Source organism: Mytilus trossulus, chromosome 7 (genome assembly GCF_036588685.1).
Source record: "Mytilus trossulus isolate FHL-02 chromosome 7, PNRI_Mtr1.1.1.hap1, whole genome shotgun sequence".
Classification (NCBI taxonomy): domain Eukaryota; kingdom Metazoa; phylum Mollusca; class Bivalvia; order Mytilida; family Mytilidae; genus Mytilus; species Mytilus trossulus.
Genome location: NC_086379.1, coordinates 7,388,290 through 7,410,657, shown reverse-complemented (window position 1 = coordinate 7,410,657; position 22,368 = coordinate 7,388,290). Strand labels below are relative to the sequence as shown.

The window sequence follows — 22,368 nt, the reverse complement described above, 5'->3', positions numbered from 1 at the left end:
GAAATCATATTATAAAAGATGTCAGTAACTTATCAGCTGACTTGGTCTGTTGGACGAATCAAAATGTCGTGTATCTGTAAAACAATCAAGAACATAAATAACATTATATACAAACTGTTCTCTCATTGCTAATAATTTAAATCACGTTTTACCTTATTCAACATCATCATTGTTTTTTTTATTGTAAATTCAAACAATTTGTAAATTTAACCACTAATTCCTATTTTCTTCAAAAACACTCAAATATCATGAAAGTAAGATAAAAATCAAGGTCACAAACTGAGACAAGGGGAATAACATGATCTCACAAAATAGACGAGACTGAAATCATTGACAGACGTCATGCATTTGTTTGTCTCTGTATATAATAATCAATAGTTTTATCGCCAGAAGAGATAATGAATTAGAAAAGGGTAACACATAGTTATGATTTACTAGCTATGTTCGTGTTAAAAAACAGATTTGTAAAATATAGCATTCATTTGATCAAGCATTCTTAGAAATATTTACACCTGAACTAGAGTCTCCAAGGATTCTTTGTCGCTCACCTGATATTTTATATATAATTGATAAATGAAATAACGCAATCGTCATACTTTTGCCTTAGTTTCAAAGGACTTTTGTAAAAGATTAATGAAAAATTGTTGAGAATTTACTTTACTGATGTTGACCTATTTGTAGATCTTATTTTGTTGAACATTACTACTGTTTAAAGCTTATTTCGATCTATAATACTGTTCAAGATAATACCCCACAACTGTGAAATTTCATTAAAAGTACAAATTCAGGGGCAGCAACCCAACAGCAGGATGTTTTATTCATCTGGAAATTTCTGGAGAGATAATGATTGTTGCCAAGTTTCATTGAATCCAGCCAAGTTGTTTCAGAGGATACGATTTTTGTAAAAGTTAACAGACGACGACGGACAACAGACGCCAAGTGAAGAAAAAACTCATTTGGCCCTATGGATGTACACGGAGTACTAAATATGTAAAAAAAAAAACAGATATTCATGTGTACATTAAAATTTAACTTTGAACAAAAATGAGAATCCGAATTTAAGAATCGACATTGGTGCACTGTCATCGTATTAAACAGACACAAGCACATTTCCTTTCCAAATATTTGTCATATATTAATTAGCATCGCACAACAGTGATGGGTACGCATTCAATTGTTATGAAATTTGTTATGTAAAAGGATCACTTAACCTTTAAAGTTTCTAAAGAACACCCTACTCGCTAAATACTATCTCTACATGACTTAATTTTCTTTAAAGAAAGGCGACGGATATCTGAGGTATATTCAAACTGATTGATCAAAATAGTTTCTTCTCAGGTTATATGAACCGTTTGCGTAATACAACGTGCTGATAGTAATTGACAGCGACAAACACCATAGGAGATAAAAAAAAAAAAAAAAAACAATGTCGCGCTTACGTATACGCAATAAACATGCAATCTCGAACTTTATTCAATTAGTTGGAACTTCTGTTTTTAAAATTGTCGTTTTATGTAAATTTTGTCCAACAACTTGACTTTCGCCAAATGTCGTCATGAAGGCAAATAAAAAAACTTTTTTTTAAACGGATTTATCTAACCTTGCTTAACCAGTAATTTTGTTTTCTATTTCTTTTCTCTTGAACGTGGTTATTTAACTTGGTATTATTTGAACATACTAACCTGGACATGTGGTGGAGCACTTAAGGCATAGACTTAAGCATCTGTTATATCATTGGCTTGGAGACACTGAAAAAGATTATGACGTTTAAGTACATATATACTATGTATGCATCTATAATAATGAGTCTGTATATATATACATGTATATTATTTTTGAAAAATTCTTTGAAAAAGTAAGTCAAAAATAAATCAGGATGTCAAGTTTTTTTTTCCATTTTTTTTTATTAGTTATGATTTTCATGGATTATTAACAAAGTACAATATTCTGAAATTCCGGTACTTAGTATTGCATGGATTTTATGTAAATTAACTAATGTGTTAACTGCCATTTAATGCATTATTTGTTTTTAATCTACTACGGATTAAAGGTTTCACACTATCCAAAAGATTGACAATCCGAAATCATTTCAATCGTGTTTAGAAAGCATGCAAATAAACAATGCTTTATATATACTTAAGTAGACGCAATATATAAATGTTGAGATGTAGTATGATTTGCAATTAGACAACGATAGGTATCCATGTTGTATGAAACACGTGTACTTTTAAGTGTTAATATCGTTATACCCATACCTTGATACTTGCATATAACGCTTTAGCTTTTTCCTCACTTTTTCTCATCCTGACGGCAAACTCTGTTTCAACTAGACCTGGGCTGATTGACTATTAAATAAATAAAGCACAAGTAAAAGTCAATGTGACATCAACCGACGATACTATTATTTATATATAATGTATTCTGGACAATCTATACTACAAATCTTTAACTCGCTTTACCTATCAAGTGAGCACAAGTAGAATTTATTCAAATTTCTTAATATAAATTTAAGCTTGTGCCGTTATAATTTTCTGTTGATATCATACCAATAAATAGTTCCATATTCATGGGTGCACTACGGCGAGATCAAGACTTATTCATTTATATCTGCGGAGACACGGAGTTTCGAAAAAGAAAATGAGAAGTTTGCAAAATGTAATCACAAATACCAAACTCAATGTTTGGTACATAAATTAAAGCAATATCAGTGTTTCACTGTTGTAAAGTCATTAATCGATAAAGATTTGTCGCATGCACGTTTTGTCTACAATCCATTTGCCAGAGGTAATTGGACCGTCAAGCAGTTGTTAAGCCAAAGCAAATATTGCTAAGCTTAAGAGCACAAGGTCTTTACAGGTTCATTCCAGCGTCTGGACAAGAATAATATCATCCCACTCATAGCGTATTGCCTAACTCTCAGGCTGTCTAGAAATTAACGAAGTAAGAGTAAAGATATACTGATAAGAATAAATGAACAGAGGGTCAAAATATACTACCGTTCGGGATATCCAACAAAAAGAAATTATGCTACCGAAAGTGCGATTTCTCAATGTATAGATTTTATGTCATCAATTGAGTAAAGGGTGAATAGTTCTGGATGCTGGCAAAAGTTTTAGATGTTTACATGAAAAAAATCAGAGTTTTACAATATATCAGGATTTTATTCATGTACTGTATAGACAAATTATAAACCAAAAAATATTGTGAAAATTTATTGATCACCATTAAAAAATCAACATTTCAGTATGGAGTAAAATAAGGACTATCGATTCGTCAATTGTTAAATTATTAAATTAGTTAAACAGAATTAAGTGCACGACTTGTTTGTATAGTTGCTGTTTTTAAATTGATTGTATTTATTTTCGGGCAAACAGTTATCAAGGGTACCAGGATTATAATTTTGTACGCCAGACGCGCGTTTCGTCTACATAAGACTCATCAGTGACGCTCATATCAAAATATTTATAAAGCCAATAGGGAATATGTCAAAGAGACAAAAACCTGAAGAAAGAGCAGAAAACAGCCCAAGTCCATCAAAGAGTCTTCAACGTAACAAGAAAATCCCGAACCCCGAGGTGAGCCTCAGCTGGCCCCTAAAACACATTGTGTGAATGGCCGTCACAAAAAACTCCAAAATATATAAATGAATCAAAATTTTAAGAGAAAATACAAGACTAACAAAGTCCACAGGCTCTTAATTTGGGACAGTTACAAAATGCGACCGGGTTAAACATGTGTTGGGAGACACAGTCAACCTCAGTTAAAAGGGAGATGACAGGAAAGGTAACAAAGAAACCAAGCAAAATGACAATGATACATAAATGAACAAAGGACTACCAACAGTTAATGTAATGCTCCAGACCCCAATTAAACTGATAGAAAGAGTATGTCTTCGTCACATATACAGGTTCAATTATCTTTGATTAAGTTTTTAATTTCAACTTTCACGAAACCATGATCTAAAATTACTTATATCATCCTAGAATAAAGTTACGGAAAATAACAACCAAACATTGTGACAATCGTTACTAAAACATTGTTTTAGATATAAGAAAAGTTCGTGAATACATGTTATACCTACAAGTATAAAGAAATCAGTACCACAATACGTTATATAAGTAGACTTTAAATTAAACACTCACAAACTAACATTAAAACAAAAACACATTGTGTGTACGAATACAATTAACGCTTTCTTTCGAAAACTGGGAAATTCAGTAACTTACTATTGAAACGGTGTTGATACATTACAATGTTTAGTCACTAACACTCATACATGGACACTGTATTCAAAATTTATTACCATCAAAATGTTTCCAAATTTGTTTTATAATTCAAAGTTAAATATTTCATTGGTATTTGGTCTCTTTTGAAAGGTTGTCGAATTGGCTGACTGGCAATCATACCACATCTTCTAATTTTCCATTGAGGTATTTTTGTTAAGAAAACTATTTATTTAGTTTAATTACCGTGATTCTTATTTGTGATTTCATTTCTCGAAGTTCGTGTCTGATACCTTCTCCGAGAGCAGTCACAGCAAATTTAGTAGCTGAATAAAAATGCCCATTAGCTGAAGAGCCTACTAGATGACCAGACATACTAAAAAGAAAATACATGTTCTCATTAGTATGCCACATGTGGAGCAGGATCTGCTTACCCTTCCGGAGCACCTGAGATGACCCCCAGTTTTTGATGGGATCGTGTTGCTTTGTCTTTTGTTTCTATGTTGTGGCTTCTGTACTATTATTTGTTTGTTTGTCTTTTTATTGTTAGCCATGGCGTTGTCAGTTTGTTTTCAATTTATGAATTTTACTCTCCTTCTGGTATCTTTCGTCCCTCTTTTCTAGTATCAATACCCTTTCTGTAGACAATTTATATACTTATTGCAACGTTAGGGACGGATCCAGACATTATTAAAATGGGGCTTGGGTTCCCACCTGTATGCCTCCATTCAAAATCAGTTATCAAAAAAAAATAAGGTTCTTTTCCTCGAACGTCCCCCACCTCCTCCCCCTCTCCAAACATATTGGATCCGACACTGAACCTAATACGGACTTCATTTTATATCACTTCGTTTTAAAACTTCACGAGATCCAAAATCCAGGAATCTGATAACAGTGTTCAAGAGAAAGATCGAGACACATGAAAAAGAATCTAGTGAGTACTGTTATATTATTATTTAGTTTTCGGATGTTGCAAAGATGATATTCTTATTTTTGATATACATTAAACAACTATACAATCGTTTCAATTAAGCTGTATATGTTCATGTAATCAAATATCTGCCGCGTGATGTTTGTAACGAGTTGGTATGCTATTTTATGACAAACCTGTTCAGCAGAAATATATGTCCATCATTTGCACCTTTTTCCCTCATTTGTTTGACAGCCTCTCTCGTACAAATTGTCAATCCAATGATATTTAGCTGAAAATTTATGAAACCTCCATTCTATGTTATAAATGACATTTGATGATTGGTAAAAACAAAATTGGAGTGTATTTTTAAAGTATCAGATTGACGTCGGCAAGTATAAGAATGCATTACGAATTACAGTGTACCTACTTGTATGATAATTGCTAACACGTGCTCATTTAATAATGTAGATACATGAAGATAAATGAAACGTCATCTTTGACTGCAAGCAATCCTTGAAATTTACATATCAAATTTGATTTGGTCGTCCAATAAAACTTGTTAAAAATGCCTGTACTAAATGACGGTTATGACAGGGTTTTTTTTATTGCATTAGCCGTAGATTTTGCCTTTAATGTAAGTACTTTAATTTGCTATTTTTTTAACTACTGAAAATATGCACAAAAAAATGAAAACTAGAAAAGGAGACACATTTAATCCTTAGTTTCTAACACAGTTGCTAAAATATTGTTTATTCATTACAAGGTCTCATGCAAGTAGTTTTAATCTTCATATTACATAGGTTAGAAAAATAAGTAATGCATACACACACTGAAGGACTTCTATATAAAACTGATATGGCAATTTTTAACTATTTTGGACAGTGAACCCAATATTATCGATTCTTTTTAACATTTTATTTTTTTATTTTTTACAAAATCAAATATGAAAGATATTCAACACCACCTTTAATTATTTTCACAAACATTGAATAATTTTAAGTACATTTACTTTTACAACTTACATCAATCATTTCTCTCCAATCTCTTGTTTCCCCACTCAGTAATGGAGCTTCATGTGCTAATCCAGCATTGTTGACACAAACATCTACGCCACCTAGATCTCGTTTGATCATTGTGAACATATCCATAATGTCTTGTTCATTTTTTAGGTCACATCTCACCGGTATTACCTGGCCTTTGGCCGATAATAATTCCGTTTTTAGAGCCTGAATAGAAATCAAATATGTTATGATATTTATACATGTAGTTAGAACACTCAATGATCCTTCTGTACTATTGCATTGTCATCTATATATGTTAGTAAAGACACATTTTTCAGATATTTCATGTCGTGGCCTTTTATAGCCGACTACAAGGTATAGTTTTTTCTCAGTTGTTTGAGGTCTTGCAGTTGCCTATAACGCCTATTAATTTCCGTAGTATGTAAACTCTGGAGTGGTGGTAGTTGTTACAATGGTAATCGTAAAACATATCTTTTTGTATACTGTACAATACTGGGATTTCCTGTTATTATTACCTATTATTAGCCTGTCGGTTTTTCAGAGCTTGATTTCAGTAGTTGTCTAATTTATAAAATGATTGTACTTGCGGTCTATAAGGATAACGTCAATACCATGAGCACAGATTCATGTCATATATACATGTATTCATTTTTAATTCTTATTTCGGAATTTAATTTATGTTCTTTAATGGCGTATTGTGTCTTTTATTGTCCATTGACAGAGAGAAAGAAAAAGGTGTACACACTGTGAACACATTGACAATAAATAACGTATAGTATGTATTATTTAAAACATTGGTTGGTGCCTGTCCATTAGCGAAATAGATTTTTGCAGCACGAAATCGAAATGTACAATAAAAAGTTCACATATAAGCTTGCTAAAACTACATCTGTGTGTACATGTTGTGTGTATAAGATAAAAGATAATAAAAGATGTGTATATGATACCTCAATTTTCGCGATATTTCTAGAACAGCCTACAACTTTCATGCCATTTTGAACAAGCTGTCGCACAATAGCGGCACCAATGCCAACAGAAGCACCGGTTACAAGAGCAACTCGACCTGTCCACCTTTCCATTGTTCTTATTAATAAACTGCGGTAAATGTGAGTCCGTCACGGACACTTCTATTTTTAAAACGTTTAAATGAGATAAAATTAATATACTGACGGTCTTTAAAAACGCAACATTACATTATACTTTTTAATAAAAACGACTGTTTGTCGGAGATCGATTTCGAAGGTGAGAGTTGAGTATATATAGCGTATTCAAATTAATTTTAAAACAAATTTGAAGGTTTAATTCATGATATTGTTGTTTGCTGATTTAATGAACGATGCTTGTATTTCGGAGACTTATTTCATTCGCCACTCTTATGAGTTTGCATGTTTTTTCATCGTCTGTACTTGAATTGACCAAATGAAACAAATAAAAAAATTTAAAACTAAAAAAGAATACATGTCAATTCAATATTCTCAACTTCAAATCTGCAATGTGTGTGGAATAAATGCTGAATATATTTTTTATATAAATTTACAAAAATAAGAATTATGTTAAGAGTTGCAATAGGTATAATCAAATTAAATCAGATATATGTATTCCTAATTAAATGGATCTTTAACTTTATAGCATAATGATTGTAAAAGTGTTGACCGTGAGCACATTTTTAGAATTGCGTGTTTCTGCACTTCATACAAAATGTACTTCGGTCGACGATTTTGGTGTAAACATATTTTATTAATTAGATTCAGGTTGGATAATGTTCATGAATTGACATTTATATACACATGTTAGTTAAAAAAATCCGGAACCGAAATTAAAATAAGAACATTTCATAGTGTAATAATCAAGAAGTAGAATAAAACAACAAAAATGTTTCAGTAGATGGAAAACAAACAAAACATGTAATAAGGTTATAAACAGAAAAGAGAAATATGTGTTGAAACATCGGAAATACAATAATAAAGGGCATGTTTCTGCACGGACAAACTTATTTCAGATGTAAATATCACGTGTTTATCTTTGCGACCTGGCTATCTGTCATACTACTTATTTGAAGAACTGTTTGCGAACGGATCATCCTGTATATAACAACACTGTAACATGAAATTATTACAGAAACAAAACATCAGCAAGGAATGTCATGTGAAAATAACCACATTGTAGTAGTAGTGTTTTAGGATCAGATGTTATTGGTTCATCGATGGTTGTCATACCAAATCTCAACAAAACAATGAAGAGACTTAGTATGAAATAAAGTTATCATCTGTATTGATGGATACAAAGACCAATCGTTTTTTCTGTGTTGTGAATGAAGCATTGAGTCGTTCGATGCATATCGATAAATAGATAAAGAAAGATGTGGTATGAGTGCCAGAGAGACAACTCTCCATCCAAGTAACAATTTTATAAAAAGTAAACCATTATAGGTCATGGTACGGCCTTCAACATAAACCTTGGTTCACACCACACAGCAAGCTATAAAGGGCTCCAAAAAACTACTTGTTTAAAACCATTCAAACGGGGAAACCAACAGGCTAATCAATATAAAAACGAGAAACTCGTTAATACTATGCACTACATTAAAAGAGGACAAGCACTGTACATCATATTCTTGACATAGGACAGGTGCAAACATCTGTAGCGGGATTAAACTTTTTTGATGGGACCAGACCTTCTCCCTTTTCTGAAACAATGGTATACATTTATAAGGGATAAATGATTAAGGTCAAAAGTAAATATTCAGGTTTAAACAAAGTTAAAGAAAGATACTTCTGTGAAATATTAAACAATTTTTAGAAAATCATCATTTTTGAAAAAAAACCTGCGTCATTTTATACACAGGTAACTGAAAGTAATTTTGTGGTAAGTGTGCTTTATCTACTGTGTGTATAATCTTCCGTTGAGGAAAACCAAGTAATTTCTTGAATATTAATCATATATAACATTTGCTACATATGGGGTGAATATCAACAACAAAACTATACAATTGGTGCTAGATAAAAATTCCTGTACAGCTGACAGAACAGTATTTAAGGAGAAATGAAATGAATTTGATGTTTATTCATTTAGTGCGAAAAAGTGAAATTTGTAGTAATCCCAAATAATCAAAACTAGTATATAGACAAGATCAATTTTAACAATAAATAAAACAAAACATTACAAATTGTATCAACAGGTCAAATTAAAAAAAAAGTACGATTTTAGAGTTATCGCAGTTACTGACAGCTAGTTAAAAGCCAAAACATTTAATGATAAAATATTATGTATCAGAGATTAAAATCAACCAAAACACATCCCAGGGATTTAGTATTTTGACGTCCTGAACAGTCAAAGAAGACATGACGTCGTGTTGCTTATGTGATAACAAATCCGGTAAATAGTCTAATTCTGTAGGTTGTAAATGGTTTTAGATCAACCTAAATCTTAATATGATCAAATTTTATAATTATTGATAAAAGTAGAAATGTAATACGATTATCTATTATTCCTGCTGATGATTTAAAAAAACTAGATAGATAAAAGCGAAAAATATCGTCGTCTAAAAAAATAATCTGGCTTTCAGCACTTATGATAAACTATATTTCTTTGATTCTAAAAGCATTAACTACCTACACGTTTGCAAATTGACAGGGAAATCGATAATCAACTGATGAAAGAAAAAGAAAAACAGAAAGCTATCGGCATTAAATTTTCAGTAGAGTTTTTGTATTTGCCAGTTTAGTGAAAGTGTGATCAAATGGCTTCACATGTCACTTGCATGTATTATGTAGACGACACGAGTTTCGCAGCTCGACATTAAGACACCTATGCAAATATTTACCACCATGTGTCCATGTGATATATATTATCAATAGTAAACTAGTAACCGTTAAATTAATTTCTGCTCGCTTAACTCTAATATACAATATATATATATAAAAGCCTGAATGTGCGAACAGCTAGATCTTTTTAATCTGAGTAGACCTTACTTTTGAAACGCAAAAGTATATCATTGCTTTTTAACACAGATGTCAACATTATCCAGAAGATAACCATCTTTAACACCTCCGGAATGCAGATTTTTAGATTTTCTTACTCAACTAGGCTTTATTTGACTCATGTCTTATAACATATAAACTCTATCCAGTCCCTTCACCAGTCAAACTAGTGCTGACCGTTCAAAGATTTAATTAAGCTAGACATTGCTTTTAATGTCGAATCTACTTTTGGCGAACTTATGATTGTTTTGTATTTGCAACTTTCCGGTAGAGGATATTTTTAACATTCTCTATTTGGAATATGTTAACATTTTTAACAAAAAAATTCGTTAAGGGAACACAGCTACAACGTTTGACGTGATCTATATAAAGAAGAAGAAGATTGCCGATAGCTATTAAATGATGCCTTATTTTCTCTTTTCATTAGTTGATCATCGATTGCTCTTTAAAAAAAGTAAAAACTTGTAGGTTGTGAATGGTTGTGAAACCCGAGATTTAATAAACCAAGGAATTATAATTTCCGCAACACAGCCAATTTAATCAGTACAGAAAGCCAAATTATTTTCGTCGTCGATACATTTTTATCTTTACTCTTGGTTTTTGAAATTAAACACAGGAAAAATGCACAATCATTCTGTAAAATTTTTGAAGGAATTAATTACATTCCCATTATTATAGCATGTTTAAATAAAAGTATTTTTAGGTCAAGATCAAGTTAAACCAACTACAAATAAATATTTCATTAAAATTTTATGACTATTTTATAAGGGTTAAGATATTAAAGCGTTTATATCCATTTCGCATTCTTTTGCTAAGATCAGTTGAATATAGTTGTTGTACATGGAATAACTGAACATGTGGCAAAGTATAAAGATAGCAAACTTTGTAATTGTCGCTACAATGTTATTGTTCCACGGTTGTTCCATATACGTGTCGACTACCTCAAAGGAATTAAAGAAGAACCGTTTTTTGGTATTGGCAATGTACCTTAGTCTAAGCGACAGCGCATTGGGTCTGGAATTCATTTATCACAATATTTTAGTTTTTATGAACTCACAAGGCGTATCATTCAAATACCAGTGTTTGATAATTCAACATCTAGTTGGCGGAACAGTGATCTCATCTCTTATACAGATTTTATTGATATGCATCGAACGACTGAATGCTACATTTTCTACAAAGAAAGGAATATTGGTCTTTGTATGCAGCAATAAAGGCGTCTTATTTTATTTCATACTAAGTCATTGCATTGCGTTGTTGAGATTTGGTTTGGCAGCAATAGATGGACCAGTACCATGTGATCCTAAAGACACTACTACTACAATGTTGTTATTTTCACATGATATTCCTTGCTTATGTATTGTTGTTGCAATCATTTCTTGTTACGGTGTTGTAGTATACAGGATGATTCGTTCACAAAGTTTTGTTCCAGCAGGTAGAATGACTGAGAGACAGGTCGCCAAGAAAACCGCCAAGGATAACAAAACACGTAGAAATACAGTTACACTTGGTTTGATTATTTCTGTATCTCTAGTGGCAGTTTTACTACGAAGTATGCTTGTGTTCTATTATAACATGGGGAATAAATCTACTATAACAGCTACTCTCACAATGATTTTTAACAACTTTTTACTGTTGTTAAATCCTGTAGTAGATCCAATTATTTACGTCTTACGGATTAAGAAGTACCGCCAATATCTTCGTTGTAAATGTCTGAAGAACAATACAGTTTTGGATTTGACTAATTCAACAGCCGTTCAAGTTAGATATGTTGAACTTTTCTAAAAAAAAATTCAACTATAAATGTAAGTGTTTTTTTAAGAACAGTTATATCATTGATTATTTAAGGATAAACTTGTTATTCAAATGTTGAGGTAAATGTTATAATTTTGTTTAGGGAATTTTTCATTTTTAATAAATAAATTAGTTGTTCAGTAGTAATCGTTATACTAAAAACTTATCAAAGATGGTGAATGTTGAAAGAGGGAGACAAGATACAACACAACACAAGGAAATATTGACTAACACAAATGCATTACAAATTATACCATTAGGTCAAATTAACACGAATTTACGACTTGATGGAACTCGCTATGTATGTGTCTACAATAACGCTGTCACTGTGGTTCTGTCATTGGCTGATCAATTTTAGTTGAATTTCTGTTGATAGAACTTATGCAAACGGCAGTGTTGCCATACACATTCTGCCATTCGTCCAAAAAAAATATGATAAGCCTCTGTCACTACTTAATGGATAGCTCGACCAGCTGCCTAACGGATAACTTTTTTTCAGTCCGTTCATGTCCGTTAGACGTCCGTTCTTATCCGTTAGACGTCCGTCCATATCCGTTGCATGTCCATTTAGCGTACGTTTTATCCGTCGACGTCCGTTCTGTCCGCTGGAAAATTTTGAGCATGTTCAGAACTTTAAAACGGATGTCCAACGGAAGAAATGTACGTTGAACATCCGGTAGGAGTCCATTTTGTACGGTACTCGTCCGTTTTGTATCCGTTATACATCCGTTGGAGGCATGGCAGATAAAGTCACCAACGGACTTCTACCAGACGTTTAACGGTTAAAACGGATGTTAAACGAATGTGAAACGGAATTCTACCGGACGTTTCACGGATAAAACGAACGATGGACGGATCTGAAACGGATAAATGCCAATTGAAAATTTTGCTTCAGAAATGCCAATTATTGTAATGTCAGATTTGCGTGAATTCTCATTATTCATCAATAAAATAAATTTCAATATGTTGTTACTTACAACAAAGTGGAGGTCAAGTTCAATAATGACGATTTTGACTTTTACGGTTCTGGAGTTATGGTTCTTGATAGATTTAAAAATGCCGGTCCAGTCCTGTCCGTTCATTCACTCAAAAACTGATCAACCAAAGCGTTCAAAATTTTAATATGTTGTTACTAACAACAAAATGGAGGTCAAGTTCAATAGTGACGATTTTGACTAATACCGTTCAGATTGAAAGATTGAAAATGGTGTTTCAAGTTGTGTTCGTGTATTTATTCATGAACCGTTCCACCAAAGTTTTTAAAATTTTAATATGTTGTTACTAAAGAAAAAAGCTTTCGCGCTTACATCGTCTTGTTACGTTTATCTTCTTAGTCCGTTTAATCCGGTACGCGTCCGTTAGATGTCTGTTTATGCGGTACTCTTCCGTTGGATGTTCGTTCGACGTCCGTTCTGTCCAGTACGTTTCCATTGCATATACGTTGTGTGTCTGTTATGCATTCGTTACTCGTCCGTTTTATTTGGTCAGTGCATCAACGGACTCCCAACGGATATAAAAAAATTTAACGGACAACTTTTATTTTCATCCGTTAGTCATCCGTTCGTGTTATCCGGTAAGGTGTGAACGAGGCGTAACAAAATCACATCAATCACCACCTTCAAATTTCTTCGAATGAAATCACGTACAGACAACAACGAGCAACAACGGACAACACATGGTTAAAATAATGTTACTTATATAATTATATAGTTGGCGTTGAATGAAGGCAACAGTAGTTAACAATTGTTCAAATTTCGATACTCGATTGATTGAGAGAAATAAAGAACAAAAAAATCTAAATGAATTGCATGAACTACGAGAGGATTCGAACCCAGACTTAGTGCTTCGACAGGGTAAATAAAGGCAACAGTAGTATACTGCTATTCAAAATTCATAAATCGATTAAGAGAAAAAATAACCAAATCCGGTTTAGATAACTAAAACGTAACAATTTGTACAATCACAACTCAGACAACTTTAATGATATCTTAAGAATGAAGACCAAGCAAACATGGAGCGTACCAGATACGACATGGAAACAGCGTGTCTGACAACCAATTCATGTCCTTGAGATTTGTGTACTAGGTTCAATAGGGTTTTAAGCATAACTCTGTCAACGCAGATTTCATGGTAGAAGCGCACTCCTGAAATAAAGTCCGTAAAAGGTAAAAATGCATCAGCGTAACGAATTAACTGAGATATGTAAACACGATACGATGGAATAGAGGGTATGTTTCTGCTGAAAAAATAAATAAATGATACTTGTTAAATGAGTTTTTAAAAACACTGAGTTTAATATCACTTATTCCGTTGGACGTTTTGCGCGTGAGCTCAATGATATCACATGTTCAGGAGTCGACACTTTTGTGTTAATATAAAACCATTGATCTTTTCTTTATTGTTTATAAACCTTCTGATATAGATTACTAAAGTTGTATTTGCAGCAACTTTTATGAATGTTCGGTCCTAATGCTCTACAATTTTGTGTTTGATTCGAGCACACTCGACGATTGTTTTGTAGGAGTACTATCATCATTGTTTTTAAAATCTGTTATTAAATTAACATTCAAATAAATCCTCACATTTCTGTAAACAAATAAGTTGATATTGGTACTGATAAAACAAAAGATGTGTAGTTGAAACGACTGGTTTGACTTAAGAGGCTGTTCAATGTAATGAACGGATTTCCTAAAACAAACAAAAAGCACAAAATAGTACAAATAAATATCAATTTGAAAACATTCAATACTATTTAATTTGATATCTAAACTTATTTAGCAAGTTTGTCACCGAGTCGTTGATCGTCTGACGTATGCTATACATATAAATAGTAAGTGTCTGTAATGTTCTTAATAACTGCATATACATATTACCCCTAGTTTGTGGTGGGGTTCGTGTTGTTTATTCTTTAGTTTTCTATGTTGTGTCATGTGTACTATTGTTTTTCTGTTTGTCTTTTTCATTTTTAGCCATGGTGTTGTCAGTTTGTTTTATATTTATGAGTTTGACTGTCCCTTTGGTATCTTTCGTCCCTCTTGTAGTACAAGATATGATTAGCGTATCTGGTTTCTTGTCCTCTACATTTTGAAAGCAGACGGAAGTGGTTTTGTATTCAATTTGTCTTGAATCTATGACAACTCGTCCCACGGCCAATCTGCACCATTCAAATACTCTCACTATTCATTACCACTTGCATTACTTTATCAAACTCATCGACTAAACAAATTATATAGAAACTTGCATAAATGTGTTTGATTATTGTATTATTTTCTTCTTCTCTCAATAAAGTCCTTCTTTCTCGCAGGACCCGTTTCACACAGAGGCAGAGCTCGCACCACACTCAAAACAATATACTAAAATTTGTACCAAGTGAGAAATGTTTAAATCTTCAGAGAGTTCTAGATTAATTTCTCTTAGTTGTTTTCTCCGTTCTTGGAGCACCCATTCCACAAACTGACAGAGACAGACCTATACTTGCAACATTCGTAAAAATATAGAATTCCTACAAATTAACATCATTTAAAAAAGTTTGATCATCAGTGTTCGAGGCTGTCCTCGTCTCCTCTAAGTTATTCCCTCCGTTCTAGGAGTTTAAGCATATGTGTTACACCATAATAAAAGCTATTAATTGGACAAGCAAACCCCTATGGAAGAAAAACTGAAAAACTAATAAAAACTTTCAACATAATGCATCAGTGCATATAAACAGTCTGAGAATAACGAACCCAAGCTGTTATCACATTAAAAATATTTCAAGTAGTCTTCAAACCGCGCTCATGTGGGTTTTTTTCCTAGTCATATCAAATATACCAAACTTTAATACCTATTCCTGACTTTGTACAGACATTTTTAAACAGAATATTTTCCCAGGTGAAAGATACAGTCTCCTATGTGTGTTTTGTACATTGAGTTACAATTTTATAAAAATGGACATCATGCGATACAAATACGATATATATTTACTTATTCATATTATATTGACCGAGGATGAAGTCCTATTGGCATTATGATAGATCAGGTCCATATATAACGTTTAGACTGAGTAAAAAGTCTTACTTGATATATTACTTAATATATATTATATGAAATTGGTGTATTTTGAAAATGGGTTTCAATGCCCTTGGTGTGTAGTTGCATTGCATTGTGTAAGATAATTTATATTGACCGTCAATAAATATATAGATAGAAACATAGCGTCAATGTACTTAAATCTCCTCTGAATCACGAGATCGTAAGCACCAATAATGCAATCAAAAAGAAAAGTGCTACATCATATGTTATATTTGACTTTATTGAATGCCTAAATAATTTATAGCCAATATTAAGTACCATATCATAAGACTTAGTGTTCATATATGTATATGATAGCAGTCTATATTTAGATATATATTAATACTTATATTTTGTTTACTGTTAAAACAAAGAAAAACCTTATTGTAACATGTACGTTGATAACCTTTCCGAAAAATGTAAAGGGGCACTAGCTGTCAAATTCATGGTCACCGATTTGACTCAAATTCTAATAATTGATTTACAACAATGTAAAACATTTATCAAAACTATCAAAAGTCTAAAATAAACAGTTGACAGAGCATGGAGTAGATAATATATAGGTTCGTTTCCTGTGAATTTAGTCCAGACGCCATCTAATTAACTACCGATTTGACCTCAGATGACCATATTAGCGATGTAAACATAAATAAAGATGTGAATAGATTAAACCAACACATGCAATTTGATTTTCATAGGTCTGTTTGATTTTATTTTATAGATTAAAAATAGATGTTTCTCATTGTTGTAACCGTATAAGAATGATTTTATGTGTATCGAATTAGTAATCAAATGATTTACCGTAGTATCACTTTCATTGTTGACATTCTTTTTCTTTAAATAACCAGTACATGTACAATGCATGCGTTGTCAATCTTTAGCTAGGGATTAAATTGAAGTTCACATGAATACGGATTTAAAGAGGTCGACTCATTCACTTGCAAGTGAATAACTAATTAATATTGTTTCTTATCGTAATTTGACAAAATTGAACCTTTTTGGCTGCAAAAAGCGAATTGTTATCTCACTATTTTACTTTAATTATTGATTGAACAAAACATAATTAAAATTTAGATTTTTATATATCTCGTAGCTAGTGCCCCCTTAAATGATGAATAAGTCGTATTGAATATTTCGAGCTCTTTAAACAAAGTTATTGTAAGGGTGTGGCATAAAGTCCGATTTCCAATACAGAACAAAGCTTACTTACCAAATATTTTTATCTTTAAAAATAATTTAGTACATGTTAAGAGATATAGTGCTAACGTAAAACAAAACATTTAAATTCATCGGGTATTGAATGCATGTATTACGTATAATACAGACACGGGCATAGCACGCGAGTCGTTGAACTGTATACGATTTAAAGAGGGGAAAGAATCGTACTGTATTCCTATTCATCTTCAAAAGTTCATAATTTTGGCCTCAAATGGCAGTGAAGAATTTTTGTCACAAAAATATTATTTCTAACTAGATATCTGACATAATTTGGCTAATATATGACAAGAAATGCGTACACAAAGCCATATTTGCCAAAAATATATGTGAAGATACCAGTCTGATATATGATTTCATTAAAAGTTTTATAGATCTGACAGCCGGATTTTTTTTGGTGCATAAATTCAAAGCAGGATTTATTTCTATACCGAAGACCTTTATTATAATGAATCATAGCGTTTACAGGCTAAACTATCCATCTGGTATCCCAGGGGTTAGTGTTTTCTCTTTTTTTTTTGCCGATGGAGCCTCACATTTGCAAAGTAATTCTGTTGTTTCTGTGAATATGGAATATTATCCTGGTACCTTTGATAAGTATTTACACTACTGTGTTGATGCCACTACTGGAGGACGTTTCGTCCCCGAGGTATCACCAGCCCAGTAATCAACACTTCGGTGTTGACATAAATATCAATAATGTGGTCATTTTTAAAAACTTCCTGTTTACAAAACATTTTTCGAAAAACTAATGACTTTCTTATCCCAGGCATAAATTACCTAAGCCGTATTTGGCACAACTGTTTGGAATTTTGGATCTTCATTGATCTTCAACTTTGTACTTGTTTGGCTTTATACATATTTTGATATGAGCGTCAGTGATGAGTCTTATAATGTAGACGAAACGCACGTCTAGTGTACTAAATTATAATCATGGTACCTTTGATGACTAATGCATATTTAGGATAGAACACACTATTGTTAGCTTTAATGGGGTATCTTTTTTTATTCCATGATAATTTCTCATGCTGCAGTCATAGGAAACCATATTCAGGTGTTACGAGTTACTTTTGTGTGGACGAAAACACCACAACAACAATTTTCAACCAGAATCTATGAGTTTTAATGACTGTGGAGAGTTGATATATGGATGTATTTATAAATTAACTGTTTACAAAACTTTTGAATTTTTGAAATACTAAAGCTTTTTTAGCTCAGGAATAGATTACCTTAGCTGTATTGGGCAAAATGTTTAGGAATGTTGATTCTCAATGCAATGCTCCTTCGTACTTTATTTGGCCTTTTAAACTTTTTTGGATTCGAGCGTCACTGATTTGTCTTTTATAGACGAAACACGCGTCTAGCGTACATAAACAATTTAAACCTAGTATCTATGATGATTTATTTGCCAATTAAATTACAAATAAGCATATGTTACGAGCTTTCTATGCATACAGGACTTAAGGTAAACTATACTAAATTGTACCTCTTTTACTATGAAGTTTCGCTAAAGATAATATCCTAGAATGGAAAGCTCATATTATTAACTATTTTGTTCAAAGGTCAACATATAGGACTATGCGTCATATTTTCAACTCCGAACTTGTAAGAGTTAACCTTATACCTAAATTCTGTACTTCCTCTTCCGTCATTTTGGATCTTCCTCAGACTTCAAGGCGGCCGCAATTTATGTACTCTATCTTGGTACAATTCTTAATTATGAGATAACAATATTGAGATCCTATATTGGAACCAATTCATAAGCAAAACAGAACATCTATGAATAGATTATATCTCTCCAGAAGAGATGTGGTCTGTGAAACAATTGTATTTACAAACTGTATTTACAAGCTTATGACCGAACGCTACCTTTTTGATTTTTTCTTTAATTGATTATTGATTTTCTGTAAACAAAAAAACGTGTGAAGAATTAAAGGTTAAACCGATATTTGACCGATTAATACAAATAAATAAGAGACGCTCGAGAAAAAAAACAACTAGAGGCTCTAAAGAGCCTGTGTCGCTCACCTTGGTCTATGTGAATATTAAACAAAGGAAGCAGATTGAAAATTGACTACAAAGGTCAATAACTCCTACAGGGGTCAATTGACCATTTCGTTCATGTTGACTTATTTGTAGATCTTACTTTGCTGAACATTATTGCTTTTTACAGTTTACCTATATCTATAATAATATTCAATATAATTACCAAAAACAGCAAAATTTCCTTAAAATTACCAATTCAGGGGCCGCAACCCCAAAACAGGTTGTCCAATTCATCTGAAAATTTCAGGGCAGATAGATCTTGACCTGATTAACAATTTTACTTCATGTCAGATTTTCTCTAAATTATTTGGTTTTTGAGTTATAAGCCAAAAACTGCATTTTACCCCTATGTTCTATTTTTAGCCGTGGCGGCCATCTTGGTTTGATGGCCAGGTCACTGGACACAATTTTTAAACTAGATACCCCAATGATGATTGTGGCCAAGTTTCAAATAATTTGGCCCAGCAGTTTCAGGGGAGAAGATTTTTCTAAAAGATTACTAAGATTTACGAAAAATGGTTAAAAATTGACTATAAAGGGCAATAACTCCTAAAGTGGTCAACTGATCATTTTGGTCATGTTGACTTTTTTGTAGATCTTACTTTGCTGAACATTATTGCTTTTTACAGTTTATCTCTATCTAAAATAATATTCAAGATAATAACCAAAAACAACAAAATTTCCTTAAAATTACCAATTCAGGGGCAGCAACCTAACAACGGAATGTCAGATTCATCTGAAAATTTCAGGGCAGATAGATCTTAACCTGATTAACAATATTACCCCATGTCAGATTTGCCCTAAATGCTTTGGTTTTTGAGTTATAAGCCAAAAACTGCATTTTACCCCTATGTTCTATTTATAGCCATGGCGGCCATCTTGGTTAGTTGGCGGGGTCACCGGACACAATTTTTAAACTAGATACCCCAATGATGATTGTGGCCAAGTTTGGTTAAATTTGGCCAAGTAGTTTCAGAGGAGAAGATTTTTGTAAAAGTTAACGCCGGACGCAGGACGACGACGGACGACGACGACGACGACGGACGACGCCGGACGCCGGACGCCAAGTGATGAGAAAAGCTCACTTGGCCCTTCGGGCCAGGTGAGCTAAAAAGGACTAAGCCGAACTTTTCCCACTTTTGCAGCATTTATTCACAAATAAGAATTTTCATTTGCCATAATGTAATTTCCCTGGTACAATTTAACAGTGTCTTTGATCCATATTTCAGCACAACATCTTATTAAATCTGAAGTACTGAAAACCAATTTTTTTTTTGTCGACGATATATTTCCGGGTTTTCCCCTTTTTAGGATATATGGTATCGATTTTTTTTAAGGCATATTAGACATATATGAGACAGCTCATAATTTCACATTGAGTTAAAACACTAAAACAACTTGAAAATTAACTGTTTTCAACATAAGTTGGTTTACAGTGGACACATTTTTAAAGACTATCTAAATTCCACCTGGACAAACAACGAAAGCTGTTTATCCGAAAAATGTATTTTTAATTCAGCTGAGTCAATCTACACATCAGCAAGGGGTCGAACAATTTACATGTTTTGGGTATTGTTTTGGTAGATCTATGAGTTTGAATTCCCTCTGTTATCTTTCGCGCCTATTTTGTGGTTATACATGTTATAACAGTTCATTTGCCAATATTGAGACAATCATGGACTGTTTGCTTTCTTATTTGCGTGGTTATGACAGTTCGTTTACCATAGCTTAATGTTTCTCATAAAATGTTAAAATCGAGAAAAAAGGGCGAAACATATTTCCGATAAAAAAAAAGTAAACAAAGAAAATGACAGGTGTTCGGTTTCAGCATCGTTAGTAAAACTCATTTGGAGGTTGTTGAAATTTTACACAGGCAAACGTTGACAGTCGTTCGTTATCGTAATGGTTGGTATTCATTACTGTTCACTGTTTATAACAATAAGATGTGATTAGATTAAGTTCATCCAAAGACCAACTAAGAATAAAGTATGCATTATAACTCACGTAGCTATATATATATATATATATATATACAACTCGTCTAAACATCATATATAGTCTATAAAACACTTTGTTTAATGAATATTCATAAGTGGGTAAGGTATATAATAGCTGATAATAATTTGTGTACCTTTGCTTATACTAGTTGAACACAATAGTTGTACATGGAATAACTAAACATGTGGGAAAGTATAAAGATAGTAAATTTTGTAATTGTTACAGTAATGTTATTGTTCCATGGTTGTTCAATATACGTATCTACTACTTCAAAGGAATTAAAAAAGAGCCGTTTCTTGGTATTGTCAATGTATCTTAGTCTCAGCGACAGCGCATTGGGTCTGGAATTCATTTATCATAATATTCTAGTTTTAATGAACTCTCAAGGTGTTACATTCCAATACCAGTGTTTGATGATTCAACATCTGATTGGTGGAACGATAATGTCATCTCTTATACAGACTTTAGTGATATGCATCGACCGACTAAATGCTACCTTCACAACACAGAAAGGAATATTGGTCATGGTATCCAGCAATAAAGTTGTTTTACTTTATTTCATACTAAGTCACTGTATTGCTTTGTTAAGATTTGCAATGGCAACAATCGAGGGTCAAGTATCATGTGACCCTAAAAACACAATAACTACACTGTTTTTATTTTCACATGACATTCCTTGCTTATGTATTGTTGTTGCAATAATTTCTTGTTACGGTGTTGTAATATACAGGATGATTCGTATGCAAAACGTTCTTCAAGCAAGTAGTATGACGGAGAGCCAGGTCGCCAAGAAGAAGGCTAATGCTATAAGAACACGTAAAAATGCAGTCACACTGGGTTTGATAATTGCTGTAGCTTTAGTGTCAGTTCTACCACGAAGTATGCTTGTGTTCTATTTGTACGTTGGGAACACATCAGCTATAACAGGTACTCTCACAATGATATTCAACAACTTGTTTCTTTTGTTAAATCCTTTACTAGATCCTGTAATCTACGTCTTACGGATAAGGAAGTACCGTCAATATCTTCTTTGTAAACGCATGAAGAACAATTCTGTTACGGTGGCGACTAATTCAACAGCCGTATCTTAAAATGTCCAGATTAACTATATGTCAACCAAGTGTAGA

The 22,368-nt window shown here is 32.7% G+C and overlaps 1 protein-coding gene and 1 long non-coding RNA gene across 2 annotated transcripts in view; one reads left to right on the top strand and one right to left on the bottom strand.

Moving 5' to 3' along the window:
• The window catches only part of LOC134726795 (uncharacterized), a 252,490-nt gene that overhangs the window by 182,928 nt on the left and 47,194 nt on the right, over positions 1-22,368 (top strand). The window lies entirely within an intron of this gene.
• On the bottom strand, positions 33-7,263 carry LOC134727303 (dehydrogenase/reductase SDR family member 11-like). The gene is made up of 8 exons (XM_063591684.1): positions 7,106-7,263; positions 6,159-6,362; positions 5,331-5,425; positions 4,470-4,599; positions 2,256-2,345; positions 1,722-1,748; positions 1,683-1,691; positions 33-74 (listed from the first exon to the last, which is right to left on the bottom strand). Exons 1-8 carry the CDS (start codon positions 7,235-7,237, stop codon positions 33-35), a joined length of 729 nt encoding a protein of 242 aa, XP_063447754.1. The 5' UTR covers positions 7,238-7,263.